Below are 19,759 nucleotides of genomic sequence, written 5' to 3' on the forward strand. Positions count from 1 at the left end.
TGAATTTAATTATATAAAATCTATTAAAATGTTGAACTGCAGGAAGCTCTATGAAAATTTTCCTTAAAGAAAAAAGGGAACCCAGCAACGGTTTCTGCAAATTTTACTAGTGTCTTCTCAGTACCTAAAGTAAACTAAAACTGTCTCAAGATGAAATTCTCCTCGTGTTGATGAAGATAAACCTACATTTTTCCCTAGCATCTTCATTAATTTCATACTATGTACATATGAAAAATCTTGGGTACAGGTCCAAACTTCATTTACTGCTGTCAGTAGTTCCACTGACTGGCAGTTTTCCTATCGTGTAGCTACCTAACTTAAGAAAAATGTGAAATTCATTCATAAGCCCTGGGTTTTCTAAAATGTCTTCAGTGATTACATACAAGTAGGGACTGGGAAGTAATAACAAGACCAGATCAGGACTACAGTAAGTTTTTTCAAGCCAAATATGCTAGGAAAAAAAAAGTCAGGCCTGTAACATCTTGGTACCTTTCTTTGGTGTAAGTGAAAATTGGTTCCTAAGAGAACTAGAAATCTGAGGAACAGCCCATGCCCAGGGGGTGCATCCTACTGTGTGCCTCTTTACAGTGGGAAGGGCAAGAGGCTTCAGGAAAGTGAGTCAAACTATTTCAATGAGATAAAGTTATGTGGTGGGAGTCTGTAACCATGGTGATGAAACCACTCAGGTACATCAGAGCCCAGGGGCACTGGACTGATGCTGGTTAATATCCAGAAAGCCACTTCAACCTCCCAAGTTAAGGGGAAAAAAGAGTTTATGAAGAATAAAGACTTTTTCACGAAATAATTTTTACTGATATTCAAGTGATTGAAATGTGCTCAATATGATGTGCGTAGGTGCCTCATCTGAAATCCAACACAAGAGGCATGATTTTGGCAAAAGCAAAGCAGCAACACATGCTTCTGACAACTGAGTTGTGTAACAGGGTTCTCTTTCTGCAGCCTAGGTCAGCTGTTTCTCACAGCAAGTTTAACTGAAATGTTAAGGCATCTGGTAGTAATCAGAGGGAGAAGAAAAAAACCAGAGGTGTGGTACATACGGTGGAGGTAGGATCTTGTTTTCCTTACATTGATATTTCTACTGGATTCTTCATATGCTAAAGTTGTACATAACCATAAACTCTGCTACTTGAGCTTTTGTATGACCACAAGAATTTCAAGTATATAATAAAGGAACAAGACCTGCAGGTGGCTGAGAACTTGGTAGACTGACAGAAGGAAAGACAGTGGGAATTATTTGAACAGGAGAGGCATTTAGTATGTATTGCAAATCCCACCACTTGTACTTTGCTGCACTGAACTGTGTTTTGATTCAGACATTTAGGCACTTGCTAATAAGAGTGTTTTGATAAGGTATCTGTGAGGTTGCACTGTTTTGACACCAGGGCTATTTAGAAGCTATTTTTAGGTCACTGTGATGTTAATGGTATTGTACATGTGGTACTATTAGGCATGGAAATGAACTGCTTTTAGTCAGTGAAATACCTCACACACTGTGCTGGATCCATGAGTAGTAGATCTATGGATTTGGTGATCTGAGTTATAGAGAGTGTGTTTGAGGAATAGTCATAGAACTCCCTAAAAAAAATTACCTTTACTTTTATTTAATAAGAAAAGACCTTTATTTTGCCCTGCCAAACCAAGAAAGTTGTGACCCAGGCATAGATAACAAAGCCCTGCCAAGCTTTTGCTTTGAAGATACTTCTTTTGAGTGGCTGCACTAGTGTAAATAGGAAATAATTTTGCCTCTTAATTTCTGCTATAGTAAACCTTGGCTTATTGTAATAATTTTAGTATCTCTTATCACACTTGAACCTAACAATATTAATTGAATCCTGTGCAATCTAACACAGGAGCTTGCTCTGCCATGAGAAAAATGTCAGTCAGAAATCACAGTTAATAATTGCAAAAAATTATTAGGAAAAATAATTTTTTCTAATGAAAATGAGTCTTGCTCATTTACTATTCACAGAAGTGGGTGATCTGTAGAATGCTTCCCAGTCTAGGAAAATAAAACTACATAGAGTGTCAATATTTATATGTTATTAAATCAGCAACAGCAGTGTAGTCTGAATAGCTATGTGGTGTAATTTCATATGAAGTACCTTCAGTAATATGCTACTGAAAATGAGAACAAAGAGTTTATAATATGAAATTTCTGAAATTTATTGCAGTATTAATCATTACACTGCACTTACTGCAGCAGACCTTACTACTGTAAACTACTGTAATGTGTATCATCTGCACATCAGTAATAACCATTAGCAATTAGCTACAAACAATTATTTCCAACATCACTTACAAAAAACAATTCCACGTTGTCAATTCAAAAAGCTGCAGTAAAGACCAGGAGTTTTTCTTCAGGAAATGTACATTTATTTTCAGGTACAATCTGACCTATTAATGAAGCATATTTAAACTATGACCACAAGCACTGACACAAATAGCTTTTTCCATTCTGAACACAAATATAGTTTCATAGATTGAAGCTATCATGCATTTTTGATTGCTCTTAAGAGAAAATATTATTCAAATATATCCATTGCTTAATTTCTGCTACCCACTCTGCCCTTCACCATTTTCATCATCACTCTAAATAGTAAATCCAGCCTAATTCCTGGGCAAGACAGCTCCCATAGCAGGGCAAACCTTGGGAGAAGGTAAATCTTTCTCTTCCATTAATTAACATCTTTTATCACTAATAATGATACTGTACACATACTAAAAAAAAAATAAATTATGTCCTGTGCATAATAATTTCATGTGTGGCCTCGACTGCCAGAGGGGTGCCTGCCTATGAGCTAGAAGGTGTGAGGGCAGGAACAGTTCCCTCTCTGAGGGATGGAGCCAGCTAAAGCTCATGCAACAGAAACAGAAGGGTGGCAGGCAGCTGGGAAGTCACACTTCAGGGTAATATCTTGTCAGGGTTATCACTATCTCCCCAGGATGGGTTTTAGTGTGGAGAGGGTGGGATGAGGTGTCTCTTAGAGCTAGAAGATATAAATTTGTTTGTTTGTTTGTTTTAAGGAGTTAGACTCTGACATTCTTATGTGTTTCTGATTTGTGTAAGAAGAAAGAAATGTATGGAGGAAAATACTCACTAATTGAATCTCTAACATCTGAATCCATGTACAGTTCATACATGATCACCTAGAAACTAATCAATGGGAATCAAAACAAAAAACCACCTTGTATCTTTTTTAAGGCAACACCAGATTTATTTCAGGGTTGCTCTCCAGAGGAGGCACTAGGCATGCTGAATGATAGTTGTTAAATGCTCAGAAACATGGATAATCACTAAAAGAAAGGAAGTATACCAATGGCATCTCAAAGTTCTTATCTGTACCTTTTTTGCCTTCAAGAAAATATCTAAGGATAGTTGCATGCAAAAAAACCATAGCCAAACACCTTAAGCTCAATGCTTGTTAAGGAGACACAGTCATAGTGAAGCAGGACTAGAGATTATCTCAAGAGACCATTACTCTGTGCCTCTGCCCCAAGGCAGGATCAACATTGTCACTGTCATATCTGACAGAAGCTTACAGTCATTTTACTGAGAGAGATGTCATAATTTACCTAGGCAATCTACTCCAGTGCTTAATTATCCTTATTTTTAGAAAGTTTTTACAAATTCTTGCCTTGGTCTTCCTTATAGCTCATTACCTCTTGTCTGCCTCTGTAGCCCATGAAGAACAGATGGCAGTCACACCCAAATATTATCCAAGGACACATTCCTGAAAAGAGCAGGGTAGCACGAGCACATTTTCCCATAAGAACTAATGGTAGGGAAAATGCATACAGGGATTTAAGAACTACACATGGTTTAAAATCACAGGGAGCAGGATAACTGGGAGGAGAGTCTCTTTTCTGCTGCTGTCCTTTCAGCACAGATCACTGTTCTGAAAAGTATCATTTGTACCACATATGAGACAATGCCCAAGAAAGCTCCTGCAGTGTAAGCATCCTTTATGTCTCTTTCTGGACAGTTGCATTTTCATCATCTTCCTGAAAATCAAAGGAAATCCATCATAGGTGAGGGACATTAAAAATGGGGCAAGGATGGTGGTGAGTGGAGCACTGTATTAAATGATCAGCAGCGGAACCTTCAAGTAGTGGACAGAGAAACAGAGGGCAATGAGATGCCACTGCATTGCCTTAATGCCTGCTGAACCCTACACAGATAGAAACAATCACAGTTTTCCCAGTTTTCTCTTTCCTGCAGGCCATCCAACACCTATTTGCTCTGCCTTTTGTTGATCTTCATATTTACAAGTAGTGAAATGGGTTGACAGAGATGATCTGGTCACTCTATTTTGTGGATCATACTATATTTCTACTTTCTGAAGAGATTGGCTGCCTGAACTATGCGATTTTTTTACTTTGATCTAATTATCTCACTATTCTTAATATATACCTCAAATTTGACTGTAGAATGGGGGTGAACAAATGCATGGGAGATGTCTAATGACTGTGAGAGTAAGGGGTGAAGGTGGCCATGGGAAGAGGTAAATGTGTGGCTGCTATATGCTTTTGGAATGGACTCCATATGCCTATCACCCCTGCGTGGTAAGAGCAGTGTTTTCCATCCCTCTGGCATGGGACTTTTGTTGCTGGGGAGCTTACATGGAGACAGGGAGAACTCTCCCTGAGTGGTGGCTGTGTGCATGAGAAGTGATTAATCACTCATCCCTCTGAGACGAGGCAGTGGGGTCCCTCACACTGACCAAGTCCTGTACCGGGGACAGCAGTTTACAGGGGTGGCTTTGCCTTGCCATCCATCTGCAAAATAGCTGGCACTTGACAACTGCTGGGGCTGCTGCCAGGGGCAGTCTGTGTCTGAGAAGTCACAACCCTCTTCTCCATAGACATCTCCTCGCTGCTGTGCTCTCCCTGGAGGTTTATGGCATGGGGCACGGGCTGCACCCAGGCAGTGATGGCAGCAGGAGGCACTGACAATGGGACAGCTCCTTCCTTCTGGCAGGTGGTGTCACGGTGATAGGAAACCAGCTCATTGCTGAAGTTGACCCTCTCCACAGGGGATTTTGGTGTGCCACAGCAGCAGCAACAACAGCCCAAGAGATTGCTGAAAGCCCTCCTGAAGTCTGCGTTGAAAGCATAGATGACTGGATTCACCGAAGAGTTGGCCCAGCCAAACCACACAAAGACGTTGAAGGTGGTTTGGCCAATACAGAGTGACTGCCCTTCAGGGTCCTCCTCGAGGTTGGGCTGGCAGAAAGGCAGCAGGCAGTTCAGCAGGAAGAAGGGCAGCCAGCAGCAAACAAAGACTCCCATTATGATAGAAAGGGTCTGCAGCACCCTGGTCTCCTTGTGCAAGGACCTCCGCAAAGAGGAGGCGGGCTCCTTGCCAGGAGCTGGCCACTGCCCTCCTGCTCTCTCAAGGGTGGAGATGCGGCGGATCTGGGCCTGGGCAATTCTGTAGATCCTGGTATAGGTGATGATCATTATGGCCACGGGGATGTAGAAGCTGATAAGGGAGGAGGTGATGGCATAAGTGCGGTTCAATCTGACATCACAGCGGGGTGTCCCAGGTAGCCAGGAGCCTGGATCTCTACTGTCCTTGGCTTTATGCCAGTGTAGCTGCACGGGGATGAAGGAGATGAGGATGGAGAGAGCCCAGGCCGTGGCTATCATGACACAAGCAAGGCGCTGTGTCATCCTGCGTTCATAACGAAAGGGGCTGGCGATGGCCCAGTACCGGTCCAGGCTGATGACGCAGAGGTGGAGGATGGAGGCAGTGGAGCACATGATGTCGAAGGCCACCCAGGTGTCACAAAAGTGGCTGCCAAAGAGCCAGGAGCCACCAGCCACTTCAGTGACCGCCTTCCAGGGCATCACCAAAAGGGCCACGCAGAGGTCCGAGACGGCCAGTGACAGCACGAACCAGTTGGTGACCTTGTTGCGGAGGTGGCGGAAGCGCAGGATGGCGAGGCACACGAGCGCATTGCCCAGCAGCGTGCCCAGCACCAGGGCGCCCAGCAGGCACCCGGTGAGCGCCCGCAGCACCCACGGGCCGCCCCCCAGCGCCGCGCTCCCCATCGGGGGCGCTGCCCCGGCCCCCCCGGCCGCTCCTGCCGGCGGGACAGCGCCCGAGGCGGCGGCGGGACCCCCCCCGGCCAGCGCCGCCCGCGGCTGTGCGAGCGGCCGCCCGCGGGGGCATCTCTGCCCGCCGCCCTCGGTGCGCCCCGCGGCGGCCCGGGCTGTCCCGGGCTACTCACCCGCCGGCTGCCGGGGCCTCGCCTCCGGGCTCGCCGCCGCCGCTCCCGGGGGCCGGAGGGAGGGTCTGTCCCGCCGCGGCCCCGCGGGGGCTCCGGGCGGCGGCGGCCCCTCGGCGGCGGAGCGGGGCCGGGCCGGGGCCGGGGCAGCCGCGCGTTCCGCCCGCAGCGCCGGGACGGAGCGGCAGCAGCAGCCCCGGACCGTGCCGGTGCCCGCGGCTGCGGCCCCCGCGCTGCCGGACCGAGCGGGGGCCGCCCGGGAAGGGATGGAGCACTCTTCCCAAGCGCGCGGGGGGAGCTTTCCCCACAGCATCGCCCTGGGAAGAGCCCTTTGCCAGTCCTCAACCTGTACTTGTCCCAGTGTCCGGGGCGAGGCAGGACCTGGCGCTCTCCATGCTTCTCCTTTTGGAGACCGCGATCACATTTCAGCTTGGTTAGAGAGCAGGATGTCACTTCGTGTCGGTTTACATCCACTGGGAATGCGCTCAGATCTGGCTGTCAGAATCTGTTTTCACCAAAATAGTATCGTGCCGTTTAGTTTTTGGTTTGAAATTTTATGCAATGAAACCAAAAGCACAGAAACCGAAGATCTCTAGTCTGGATCTGATGCATTTTGGCAATAAGTTGCTCACAGCACCCAAACCCTGCCTCTTTATTTTTCAGCCAAGGGTGTCTTCTGATTCATTTCAACACTCTTCTATTTGTTATTATAATAATATGTATATTGTCATATAAGTGTATATAATTACAGCACATATTTACAGCCTACATTCAATAAAGTATCCTAATGCAAATAGGGCATAATCCTTCATTTTCAAATAATTTTTATGGTAATACTGTCATGAGAAAAAAGAGATTAGGATGTGAATAGAAAATATCAATTAATGCAATTAATTGACACGGGAAGCAGGCATTTATTTTTACATTAGGTATTTTTTATTTCTTTGCCTCTTAATTAAAACTACTCCAGTCACTAGTTCCAATACAAATAATTTTCAAGCAGTAAGTATCTGATTTCCATTGTATTCTTATGATATTTCTGGTAATTAGTAGAGAGAGTGGAAATTTTTAAAATAAACCTTGAACAGCATAGCTGGCAGCTTACCCTGTAAAAAAAAAAATAATCACCATATTTAAGCTAAACTAGTTGGATTGTACCATTTCATAACAGATTGTTAACACTTGGTCCTGTTTTTTAAGATCCTATTTTCTTTGAGCCTTGGACATCACAGTCTTCATTAAGCAGCCCACTGTGTTATTCCTGCTATGATACTGAAAACCGGAATACATTTCTTGTTAATGTGTTTATCTGTAAGACTAACTCATAATTCAAACAACTGCTGGAGAATCTTCTCCAATTAAATATATACTTTGTTAAAGCAGTAGGAGCTGTAAAAATAACACAGGCTGGCATATAAGAGCCAACTCCACTTTTGTCTTATTTGGAACCATCTGTACTTCCACATACGTGGCCTTTGCCAACATCTGCAAACCACAGTAGGTCTCTGATGTTCATTCCAACGGTAAGGACTAAATCTTAGTCTGCAAGAATTATCTACACACTTGCTAATTTGACTTGATACATTTACTTTTATGTAGCAATCAATAAAATGACCCCAAAGGACAGGATATATTTGTGAAGGATTGTAAGTGGGACAGTAGCTGGACCTAAGGCAATACAGCACTGAAAAGGAAAGAGCAATGCTTTTGCATATTCAGCAGACAGTAGTGCTGCAGGGCTCTGTAGCACAAAGTAGCCAGCATTCTCCATATTAAAATAACTCTGTGTATCTCCTGTTCCCAGGATCACATTATGCTCTGTGAATATCTCTGGCTCCTTTTTAGCATGCATTATAAAGGGGAGTGTATATGATGATGCTGTTTTGCATGTATATCTGTGAATGCCTCACCTCAAAATTTTGTAGCTGTTGGTTGAAGTAAAATCTGACTGACCAATCTCAAGAGATACATTTCTGATTGTTGTAATTAAAGTAGGCGTCTAGGCTGAAGTCAGAACCCCTGCTAATATCCTGACTGACTGGAAGGTTGTAGTGTAGACTCAACCCTTACTAAACACAATAGAATCTGCACAGAGAGAGACATTGTGAGTGCTCTTGCCATGAAGAAAACATCAACAGACACATTCATTTTCTTAGATACCAGAGGATCCAAGTGGAAAATGTAAATGCTTAAGAAACTATACGGTGAGTCAGTGGCAAAGACAGAAATAGAAGCATTGCCCTGCTTTTATTCCTATATTGGGTTGGAAGGAGTGAAGTGTAAGCTTATGGGAGAGGGAGGAAAGAAAGAAAAACACAGGGGAAAACACAACACTGTGTGAAAATAAGTGTGTGAGGTGAGTTGCAAATGCTGTAAGCTTTGATTTTAACTATTTCTTGAATTTATCTTACTTGGGATAGAACAGGAAAGTTCTGGGCAAAATAATGGAAAAAGTACTGATGAAATGGGTAAATCAGCCTCTTGTGACTTCAGAAAATTTGTGAGCTTGTTCCATCTGTGAAAAATATAAACTTATCCAGAGAATATATGTAAGACATATTGCAATATGTACATAATGGCTTGATACTGTACGTTTTTAAAATGCAATCACCGCATTTAAAATCTCTTTCCCTCCAAGAAGAGATTTATATAAGAAACCAAAATCAGCTTTCTTCTTCTTCCCCTTTTGTTCTCCTTGTCTTACTTCTCCCCTATAAAATTACCTCATTCTAGACTAAGTGCTTACATGTTTTATAGTACATATGATTAAAAGGAGCCCTGATTCAGAAATTAAAATTGAGCCTTTAACAGTTTACTATGACTGCATTTGGAGCTCATTCCTCAGTCTAGCTCACTGACAGGCTGTGGACAACTGAGGCAGGGTAAAACTCAGTGCTCAAACAGAACATGATAATTCAACCCAAGCCTCAGGGTGCCTCCTGGAAGGGCACTGCCTTTTACATGACTTGTGCTGTGGTGCCACAGCTGGCTGGGGGGAATGGCAGGGTCTGCTCTGTGCCTGGGAGCTGTGTGCAGGGTTAGTGCCAAGTGTCACTGATGCTGTGTGCAGGGTTAGTGCCAAGCATCACTGATGCTGTGTGCAGGGTTAGTGCCAAGCATCACTGATGCTGTGTGCAGGGTTAGTGCCAAGCATCACTGATGCTGTGTGCACTCATACAGGCAGTGACTGGAGGCTGCAGCCACATTGATCCAGTGTCATCATTTCTGCTTTGTCAAATGAATGTAATACCAAAGGGGTTAATTAAATAGTTAATTCAATTTTGAGATCTTGTCCAAATGGGGGAGGATTATAATAACAAATTTCGGGAAGTGGTGTGAATTTTTAGTATGTGGTCAGAATTTCAGACAGCCACAACATTGCGTTTTGTTTTGTGTTCATTTATTTCAGAGATTTAGTGAAACAGGGCCTATGAGCAGGCTGGCAAGCTGTCTAGCACCTGGGAGATGTGATACTTGATAGGCTGAATTCCAGTGTTTCATAAGGAGCATTTCAGTCCCTCATCTCGTTACAAGGGTGCACGCAGCCTGTGCTAGAACAGCTTGGACTGCACAGTCACACTGCATGAGCATGGAGCACAACTGCTTCCTGAAGGGAAGATCCTGCCACTGCCACTAGTAAGGCTTGGTGCTTGGAAAGCCTGTGTTTGAGGATTAGCAGTGGTTCAGTACAGAGAAAATAAGCAAGGCAGAAGTGATGCCAGGAGGCAGATAAAAGCCCTTTGAAAGGTTCACAGCCCTATATTCACTCTTCTTTCTCTGAAGATTTCACATCCCTATAATCTATCCAACACATATTTTAGAGCAATCTTTGGATTCCTCTCACTCTTTTGACAGCACAAATTTTCTCTTACCTGAGTTAGGGTTTGAGCCCATACTGGCAAGCCTAATTTACCCACTTACTGCAAGCTTGTGGCTGGACCACAGCATGTAAAGTAACCGGGCATTGATGCTCAAGGATACTTACAGACTTGCTAACTACTTGGTAATTATCCCTGGTCAAAAACCAACCCATCCTGAAAGGGTTCCTTGGTTACAGTATTTGCTCCAGAAGTTCCAACAGCTCCCACACTTTGCCACCTAGTGCTCTATGTTCCTTCTCCAGCAAGGGCTGAGCAAATTTGTGTTTGAATAAAAAACAGATAAACAAAAGCCCTTGTTGTAGTATATGCTTCTTTTCCTGTGGTAGAACATGCCAAATATCAGGTGCACTGGCTGCAGCTTGTTTGCATGATAGGTACTTTCCTGGAGACACCCCTGTTTAGACTGGGAACAGGTCTCTTTCAGTTCTTCCTTGATGTTCCATCTATGGAAACAATTACACAGAAAAATGGAGGCAGTGTGTATGATTGGTTCTTAAGACTGAGTCAGGAAAAATTAAGAATAATGTACATAATGCCATTGGAACTGAAAAATGAGAAGTGTTCCACTGTCACACTGTTCAGCCACAGCCATCATCTAATAGCTCCATTTACAGCAGTGTTGGATTAGGACACTTCACTGATAAGCATAACATGAAAAACTTTACAGAATAATTCAGTAACACAGGCCTCAGTGCTGTTTGGAAAATAGCTCAGGCTATGTGTAGGATGCAATGCTGCATAATTAGAAGGTGATATTTCTGTGTAGTAAATATACGCCTTTTTTCTCTCATTTCCCTCATTCCTGTCCATCCATGATGCCAAATGTTGCATATTGGTTTGTACAAATAGACAAACATTTCTCAGCAAATATATTTAACAAATGTCCTCAATAAATAATGCACTTTAAAAGTTTCTCCCCTTTTGCACTGCCTGTGATTAGTCCTACTCCTACTGGCTGTGCCTGGCTGCAGCATTTCCTGAGGGATTGTCTGCCAGTTAAGTGCAGCTTAAACACACTGCAGTAAATTGAACCTTACCCTTTCCAACTTTCCAACCACTCCCTCTTATTCTGTTTGCCCAAGATAAGGGAGACTTGTTCTTTTAAGGATAAACTCCTTTTTGCTATTATTTCGGACCTGGTTCAACATTCACAAGCAGTGCTTTGTAAATTGAGGTAGGCAGCCCTTGCTTCCAGCTATTTATTCCTGTATCTTCCAGCTTCATATGCTGTGAAACCAACAGAATTTCTAGGACAGTAAAAAAACCTAAAACACGTGGCAAAAAAAAATTAGGTTATTTTTCATCCATAAGACCAATTCATACCAATACTGTCACTGAATGCTGTTCACTCGTTTGCTCTTGTACATTCTGTAACAATTTCTTCAACTTTCTATGAAAGGTTTGAAAGCTTCTATGCTGGTCATATCTCAAGAAAATAATTTATAATAAAATCCAATTAAAAGTTTTCATCTGCAAATAGTCTTAAGCCCCTTTCAACTTCCCTTGAGTTTAGGAGGAAAGACTCAAGTTTCATCTTGGTGGACTTTTTTTCTTAGAGTACTTCTCTTGCCACTAAATTTATCAAACAGAATTCAAAAGCACCCAGGTCCTGATACCCAGATCCTGATACTCGGTCTCGGCAACATTTTAGAGTCATGCTGTATATTCATACATAGCATCTGTAGGTTCAGGGCAAATTAAAATCAGATCAACTAGATTATTCCTAAATATTTAATGTGAACTTACCTTATGAAGAGAATGTGTTTGGAGAATGAAAAGACAGACTCCTCACTGTAATACACTCAGTGTCATACACTCCCCAATGTGTATTACAACATTATTTAAAAATATTATTACAGAATATAAATCAAATATTACTTGGCAAAAAAAAAAAATCCCACATATTACTTTTCTTCCTGCTTTTGCTTTATCAGCCATAGAAGTGATTTTATCTGTATTAATGACACAGTAAGCAAACAGCACAAGACCGAGACAGGAATTTGTTGTAATCACCAAAAGGGAGAACCAACAAATATTTATCAACAACATATTGATGTTAGAAAAGTAAACACTCATATTGCATGTGACCATATATGTTGGTAGGAAAAGTGCAAAGTAAAATCCCTGCAGTTGAATGAATTCTCACAAAAAATGGGTACTGCTGTAGGCTAAGAACCAAGCTGCTATCCTGCCTGAAAACCAGAAAGTTTTTTAAACCGTCAAAACCAGTTGAGACTGAATATATGTGATTCAAAATTAGTGGATGAAATATGTGAGAGAATAATTGTTCTTGGTCCTCTAAACCCCTTAAAGAAACCTCAAAGAGGTAGGTAGAGAACAACAGCCAAAATGTTCTCAGGGACAGGAGAAATGGGCTCAGATCTTCTCCTCACTACAGTGACCTCCTTTTCACTTCATCCCAAAAATACACCTCCCCTAACAACACAGAGTTACTGCCTGAGCAAGTGACAATCTCAGGCTGAGAAATATGAGGTCCTGTGTTGCCTGTTGACACTTACTTGTTCCTTTTCATCTGTGTCTGTTCTCTGCCCATTTTTGTGCATCTCAACAGGTGAATTTGTACAAAAAGGAAGAGAAAACTTGAAGTCTCTGTGAACACATCATGAGGTTTCTGGGACATGGACTGAGACTGTGGGTCAGGTAAGTGTCTAATTGGTTAACTTGATAGAAAGAGGAAAGCAAAAGAGTTTTGGATCATAACAGAAGTGGATTTTAAATTTCTTTCATTAATATCTTTTCCACTGTTAAGAACTTGTGTGATTACAAATTTGTTTTGGAGGTGGTAATAAATACTTCTGTTTGTTTCTATTTTAACCTGGTTTCAGATAAGGGTGATTTCTAGGTAACTCTCTATGTCCATATGGATTTAATGACATTTAAACCAGGAGCATTTGGATACATTGGAGCCTTTGGCTTTTCTGTATTTTGATGGTGATAGCCAGAAGGAAACAGAAGTCTATACATAGGTATATAATCTAATTAGCTCTGTCTGGCAGTGGGAAACAAGGAGGTTACATGGAAGGAGAGTCTTCCAGTGGCTGTCAATAACCTGGAAAGGCTCCTGGTGCCTAACAGAGCAACGACAACTACAGCTTAGCCCATAGCAATTCTCAGGGTGTTTTTGGCACTGTTTGAACCACCACAAGCATAAACATACACAAGCAAAGTAATACAGACCAAACTGCCTCAATACAGGTATACAGAGTGTTTGATCCACAGGCAGTGTAATTTAATTCTAGGACTGCAGCAGGACTGGGAGTGTGCCAAGGAGAAGCTTTCAGTGTGCAGGAGTCTGCCAAACAACTTAATTAATTGTTAGTTACACTCTGAGATGAGATCTTGTCCAGAGGGCTTTGTATTAAAAGTGTAAACTGCTGTTAGTGGGGTGCAAGATGTTCTTTCCGAAGCAGCATTTCCAAAGAAGTGAAAGCCTTGGGAGTGAACTGCCAGAGATCACAACTGTATTGTAAATAGAAGAACATCTGAGGTTTTGGGAGCCCTAGGGAACAGCTCTTCCTATACATTGATTTGAGGAAGCCATTCCATGTTTTAATTACAGAAGTAATGAAACAGCTCTGAGAAACCATCAGCTGCATATTGGTTATGGTGTACCTGTTACAGTGGGTATTTCAATTAGCAGCATTGATTGCACAAGTGTTAGACTAATACTTGAATCCTTGTTATGTTGTCCTTTTGAAAATGAGTAGTGATAGGCATTGGCTTATTAGTTTGTTTTTTTTTTTTTTTTTACAGACTAGTGTTGTTTCTCAGTCTTTGGGAACACATTATAAATTACAGTTTCCTCATTCATAATCCACTATTTAATCCCACTTCTTCCCTGTGGATTCTTCACAGCATTCTGCAACTACCTGTTCATCCTTACTCATTCAAATCAGACTGAGCTGAACTGGCTGAACATTTGCCTGATGGTGGGAAGTGCTGAATTAATTCCCTGTTTTGTTTTGCTTGTGTGCACAGCTTTTGCTTTACCTGTTAAACTGTCTTTATCTTGACCTATGGATTTCCTCATTTTTACACCCCCCCATCCCACAGGGAGATTGAGTGAATGGCTGTCTGGGATTAAACCACAGCAGTCCTGGAGGTGGAAATCAATGCAAATCCAATGAACCAAATGGTCTTATTTTGTGCAACACAATGTGCTATCCTTTGGAACCTCTGGCACAATTACCAGCTACCCCTGCTGCACTGACTGAAATCAGTGCACCACAACCCAGCCCTGCGTTACACCCTCAGGCCAGTCTCCATTTCACTCAGCTTGTTTAACATCTGGGACTGCTTTGCTGCTGCTGCAATAATGAAATCACTGAGGTCTGTTCAAGGGTGACTCTGCCATAGAGCATCCCAGGTGAACAATGAACTCTGTCGAGAATGAGCACAGACACTCTCTGGATCTGAGTGTTTCCTTAAACCTGAACTTCTCACTGGTAAAAGCAAGAGAGCCTCTGTAGCACCCAGGATGTGTGTTCACTCAGTAGGCAGAGTGATCAGTCTCCACGCGTCTGAGATGACCCGAATCACAGTGGAGAACAAAAAGCCTACCATCTTAGTTACAGCAAAACCTTAATTAGAAAGCTTTAGCTAACAAAAAAAGCTTAATTAGTTCATCTTCGTTAATGGTTTCTTTTGACCAAAGTAGCATACAAAGTGTTCCCACAAGCATTTCAGCTGCCATATTCAAAGGATGGGCAATGCTGGAGATATTTATTGTGTATTTTTGCAAGCAGCTGAGGTCAATAGTCCTTTATATTTGGCACAGCTGCAGCTGGATGAGGCTGCATGCTTGCTATCAAGATAGTCAAATCAAATTTGAGATCATAACTATTAGCCAGTTACTCAAGTCAAAAAGGGTGAGGTCAGACTTCCTTGTTGCATGTATAACACCAGTGTCGCACATCTGACCTCAAAAGTGCAGCTACAAGATGACAATTAAAAAAAAAAAAAAATCACTATTTTTTTTTAACTTGAGCAAAGCCCAGACTTTATATTGCAAAGTGCTAAAAAATCACAACACAATGAAATGCATCAAATTTTTATTTAGGTGAAGAATCCCAGTTTAAACCTTTCTTTCCAAAATGCTCACAATTTCTAAGGGAAAAAAAAAATAAAGCCAAAGAGAGGCTGATCCTTCGCCGTGGTGGGTTCACAGCTCCCCCTGGGCATGCTCCCCTTGCCTGCCTTTAAAAGCGAGGCCCTCCACCACGCTGGAGCACCTTCTAAGGTGGGGATATTAAATGGAGAACTTCTTTGGCCAAGGATTCCCAGGACAGCGGCACTTGCCTTGCTACGAACTGTATTTACTGTTGGAATGCCTAACTAATCTGTTGGGTTGGGGTGTTTTTGGTGTTTGTCCACGATGAGGGGTAGCTTACAACAGCAAGCATGGGACCTTATGCTGTTACTGCTCTTCCGAGGAATTGAAGCTCCTTTGCCTCTTTTTTTGAGTGTGATTTGTGGCCTTGCTCTCCTGCCGGGCCGAAGAGACTGTAATAATTTCGTTTTTCCAGAGAAATGTGGTGGGAAACATAGCTGATGGGACCTGTAAATGCCCTCCATCCGCCTCTCCAGCGTTAACCGGAGACGACATCCCACCCCTTGCTCAGGAGAGGATTCACCCCAGGATTTCGAAGTGCCGATCTCATTTCCCTTTTCTCCCCGTCCCGTCTCCTCCAAAAAGCGATGCTATCCTGCCCTGCCCTGCCCGTCCCTCGTGCCCACAGCTCCGCCGCCGCGGGGGCAGCGGTGCCGGGGCTCCCTGGCCCCTCCGCCGCGCCGCTCGGAGCCCGCCAGTGTTCAGTGCGTGTGCCCGGCTGGCCAGCCGGGACAGTTCGCTCAATCTCAGCCTGGGCGGCTCCGGGGCACGGGATGGGCTTTCGGCAGCCGCGGCACATCGGCGGAATGCGGTCCGTGCTGCGCGCCTCGAGCCTCCCGTTGCAATACGGTACCGGGGGCGCGGCGTGGCCTCCACAGCGCCCCTGGCGGGCGAGGGCCCGTCTGGGTGGCATCTCTATGGTTCCGGGTGCGGCCCTGCCGAGAGGGCGAGCGGGCGGGTGCTTCCTGCCCGGCCTCTCTATGGTGACTTTCCGGGGGGAAGGGCCGCCGCCGGCGCCGCGCGCCTGCGTGTGCCGGGCCCGCCCGCCCCCCGCCGAGGCCGCTGCCCGACGCGCGGAGCGGCGCCGGCTGCCAGCGCTCGCGGCGCCGCCGGTGCGGAGGAAGGCGCGCGCCCCGGCCCCCGCCGCGCCCCCGGGGCTCCGCGGCGGCAAATGGTGGGGCCGGACGATGCCGGAGCTCCGGGCGGCGCAGCCGTGTTTCCCGCGGGCCGGCAGGAGGCGGCGGAGGAAGAGGCGGCGGAGGAGGAGGAGGACGGGGAGCGGGATGGGAGCTGGGGCTCGAGCCGGCGGAGCGGCGGGCCGGGGCAGGAGCGGCTGCTGCAGCGGTACTTGGCGGCGCTCGGCCCCGCCGCGGCGGCGACTGGGAAGCGCTGCCCGGAGAAGCCCGCGAACGGAGCCGCCTGCGCCGTGGGCCCCTGCGGGAGGATGACCAACGGGGACGTCGGCTTCCTGCTGCCGCCGCAGGAACCGCCGCCGCCACCCCCTCGGGCAAGACGGGATGAGCCGGGGCCGGAGGAGGAGGAAGCGAAACTGCAGAACGGGGGCTTCCTCCCCTGCCCGGCGGAAGGCGTCCCCTTGGGAACCGCCTTGGAAGAGCCGCTGAGGAGCTGCCGGCTGCGGAGCGAGGCGGAGCGGCGCGGGGGGGCGGCGGCCGAGAGTCCCTCGCCGCCCCGCAGCCCGGGGGGCGACGCCGGCAGCCGGGTGCTCGCCGCCCCCGGCGCGCGGACCTGCCGGGACCGGGCGGAGCCCGCTGCCCTGCCCCCGGCACCCCTCGGCTTCACGGACGTGAACCTGAACTCCCGCAACACGTACGAGGTGAGCCGCCGCCGCAGCGCCCCGGAGCACCTGCCCCACGGAGGGACCGCGCCCGCCGAGCCGGCCCCGCCGCCGCAGGAACCCGCGGAGAGGGTTCGGCACCGGGTGGGCATCGCCGGCGCCGGCAGCAGCTTCGCCGAGTTCTTCACCAGGTAAAGGCGCTGGCGGCGGGGCCGCTGAGGCCGTCCCCGGCAGAGCCTGGGGCGAGGGGGATGCGGGTCTGCCGGCCGGGTCACGGGCGGCCGTGGGCTCCTGTGCAGAAGCGGGTCAGCAGGGTCTGTCTTCGCACGAAGGGCGATTCTGACCCTGACGAGCTCTTTCCCTAGGAAGCAGATACTTGTAGGACAGAATAGAGGCTTTGGACGTGACAGTAAGATGATAAAGGCCCTTTTGCTACTAGGAACTACGTGGACTTCAAACTGGAATTTGCTTCCTGTATCAGGGCATATCGCTGTCTGAACGATCACAGTGGTACTCATTAAACGCTTGGAGAATAAAGTGAAAGTTGTTGGTGTTGGAAACGCCTTTCAAATCGTCGTGGAAATTGACAAGTGTTATAAAGCATTTCCTACTTGTTGACGGTGTAGATAGAGTTTACTTATTTAGTTCTAAGTGTGGTGTTGAAAACTTCAAGGACTATGCTTTGTGCTTGAATTGACTTCTGTTCAGTTTCTAGCACAAAACCGAAAGCTGTGGGACATCCAGCTTTGTTGCCTGGGATCTCTGTCGCATTACTCACTCTTTAGCATACTACACAGGAGGTGAAGCTGGACCATAATAATTTATAGCCCACTCTATATTACCTTTATTATGTTTGAAGTGAGGAATTTAATTTCCAGCAGTTTTAAGTCTCCCAAACCGTAGGGTTATAGCTGTTGTTCAAGTCACTCTGATAGGACAGTAGGTCTCTAATATGACAGAATAAAATTAATCTTTTAACTGAAGATTTGAGATGGGAGAGGTTTGATCTCGAGGTGGGATCCCAAATTGAGAAATGAGCTTCCTTGCCAGCTCTCAGGAAAAGAGGAGATGGTTTCTTGAGGATAAGGATAGTAGCAGTTGAAGAAAAAGTTTGGTGCACCCATTTTGTTTCAGGGATGGACTGAGAGATTCCTGCTATTCCATATTAGTGTTCTTCCCTCCCATGCTTTTTTTCCTTTTTCCTCACGTTATGTGGACTGCAGTATATTTTATGAGAGTAGCTCGGTTGGAGAATGGTGCTAATAAGGCCAAGATTGGCTCAGACAGGGACTAAATTCACATTCACATAAAGAGTTGGACTCGATGATCCTTGTGGATCCCTTCCAAGTCAGAATATTCTTTGATAATACCTTCCTTTTGCCTCACTACTTGAACACATCGACCAGTAACATTTGTATTTTGCCCCAAATCAATAATTGATTGAAATTCTGAAGCATTTTCCTCATAGATTCTGTGGTTTAACCCCAGGTGGTAACTAAGCACTACACAGCTTCTTGCTTTCCACCCTCTTCACCCCTGGCCCCAGTGAAATGGAAAGGAGAATCAAAAGTAAAACTTGTAGGTCAAGATAAGAAAAATTTGGTAATTAAAGCAAAGTAAAATATAATTATAATAGTAATAATGATAATATAAAGAAAAACACAAGTGAAGCCCAACACAGTTGCCCACCACCCATTGGTTAATGCCAGACCCTTTCCCTACACACTGTTCAGCCCCTTCTGGGTAACTCCCCCAGTTTATGTTCTGGGCATTTGGTTTTTATAGTATGGAATCCTTTTGGCCAGTATAGCTGTCCCAGCTATACTCCTTCTCAGCTTTTTGTGTACTTCCTCACTGGCAGAGCATGAGACACAGCCCTTGACTTAGGATAAGCACAACTTAGCAACAAACAAAACCTCAATGTGTTATCAACATTGTTCCAGTACTGAATCCAAAACAGCGCTCTGTACCAGCTACTGGGAAGAAATTAACTCTATCTCAGATAAAACTAGAACAATAGAAAAGTTTGAAATTGGTGTGCAGTAGAAATTGTCAATATACATTGATATTTGCTGGTTTTAGTAAAGGCTTGGGTAATATATAAAAAAGTGTAATTGCTTCTATCCTGACAAAAGCTATAGTACAGACACCTCAGTGGAAAAGTGGCTCTCAGGAAATCCTATTTCACAGTGCCTGACTGGCCCAGCTGGCTGTGCCTCTGGTGCATTTGGCCTGGTGAGCAATACTGGCTACCTTCAGTGCTGCCTATATATACATAAAAGACTCTTAGTTACAGCTGATTTAATCTCATCGGCCAGAATGAGATTGATTAATGAAAACTTCCAGTGATTTTCTTTAAAAGCAAATTCAAACTTGTCTTGCTTGATAGATTTGTCTCTAGATAAATAAATACTAGAGTGGGTAATATCCATTATGAAAAGTGGTAATAAAACTTTTATAACTTTTTCAGTAGTTCTTGTCTTCTGAACCTGTATTTCAAAAGCTTAGACTTCTCACTTTTATTTAAACTGTCCAGATTAATTCAAAGCTGACAATTTCCAATGTAAGTGGGTTATCCTTATCCTATAGTTCTTAAAAAGAGGATGTCAGTAATGAGAACTGTAATGGTATAAAAAATTGTCCTGTTTTTGAATGTTTGGAACAACTCTACTTCCTTCTGAAGTTCTCAGGAGAAGGTTGC

At 44.9% G+C, this 19,759-nt stretch overlaps 2 protein-coding genes across 3 annotated transcripts in view; one reads left to right on the forward strand and one right to left on the reverse strand.

Moving 5' to 3' along the window:
• Positions 1–4,018: 4,018 nt before the first annotated feature.
• Positions 4,019–6,075, reverse strand: LOC132329577 (D(1)-like dopamine receptor). Its single transcript, XM_059850774.1, is given in 1 exon segment — positions 4,019–6,075. A coding segment is annotated over 1 exon segment (1,374 nt). The 3' UTR covers positions 4,019–4,701.
• Positions 6,076–16,377: 10,302 nt separating this feature from the next.
• The window catches only part of TBC1D12 (TBC1 domain family member 12), a 41,387-nt gene continuing 38,005 nt past the window's right edge, over positions 16,378–19,759 (forward strand). The window contains exon 1 of one of the 2 annotated variants that reach the window (XM_059851614.1): positions 16,378–17,249. In XM_059851614.1, coding sequence (XP_059707597.1) covers positions 16,435–17,249 — 815 coding nt within the window. In that variant the 5' untranslated portion in view covers positions 16,378–16,434. The remainder of the gene's footprint in view (positions 17,250–19,759) is intronic. The other variant, XM_059851615.1, reaches the window with a different exon arrangement.

Source organism: Haemorhous mexicanus, chromosome 7 (genome assembly GCF_027477595.1).
Source record: "Haemorhous mexicanus isolate bHaeMex1 chromosome 7, bHaeMex1.pri, whole genome shotgun sequence".
Taxonomy (NCBI): Eukaryota; Metazoa; Chordata; class Aves; order Passeriformes; family Fringillidae; genus Haemorhous; species Haemorhous mexicanus.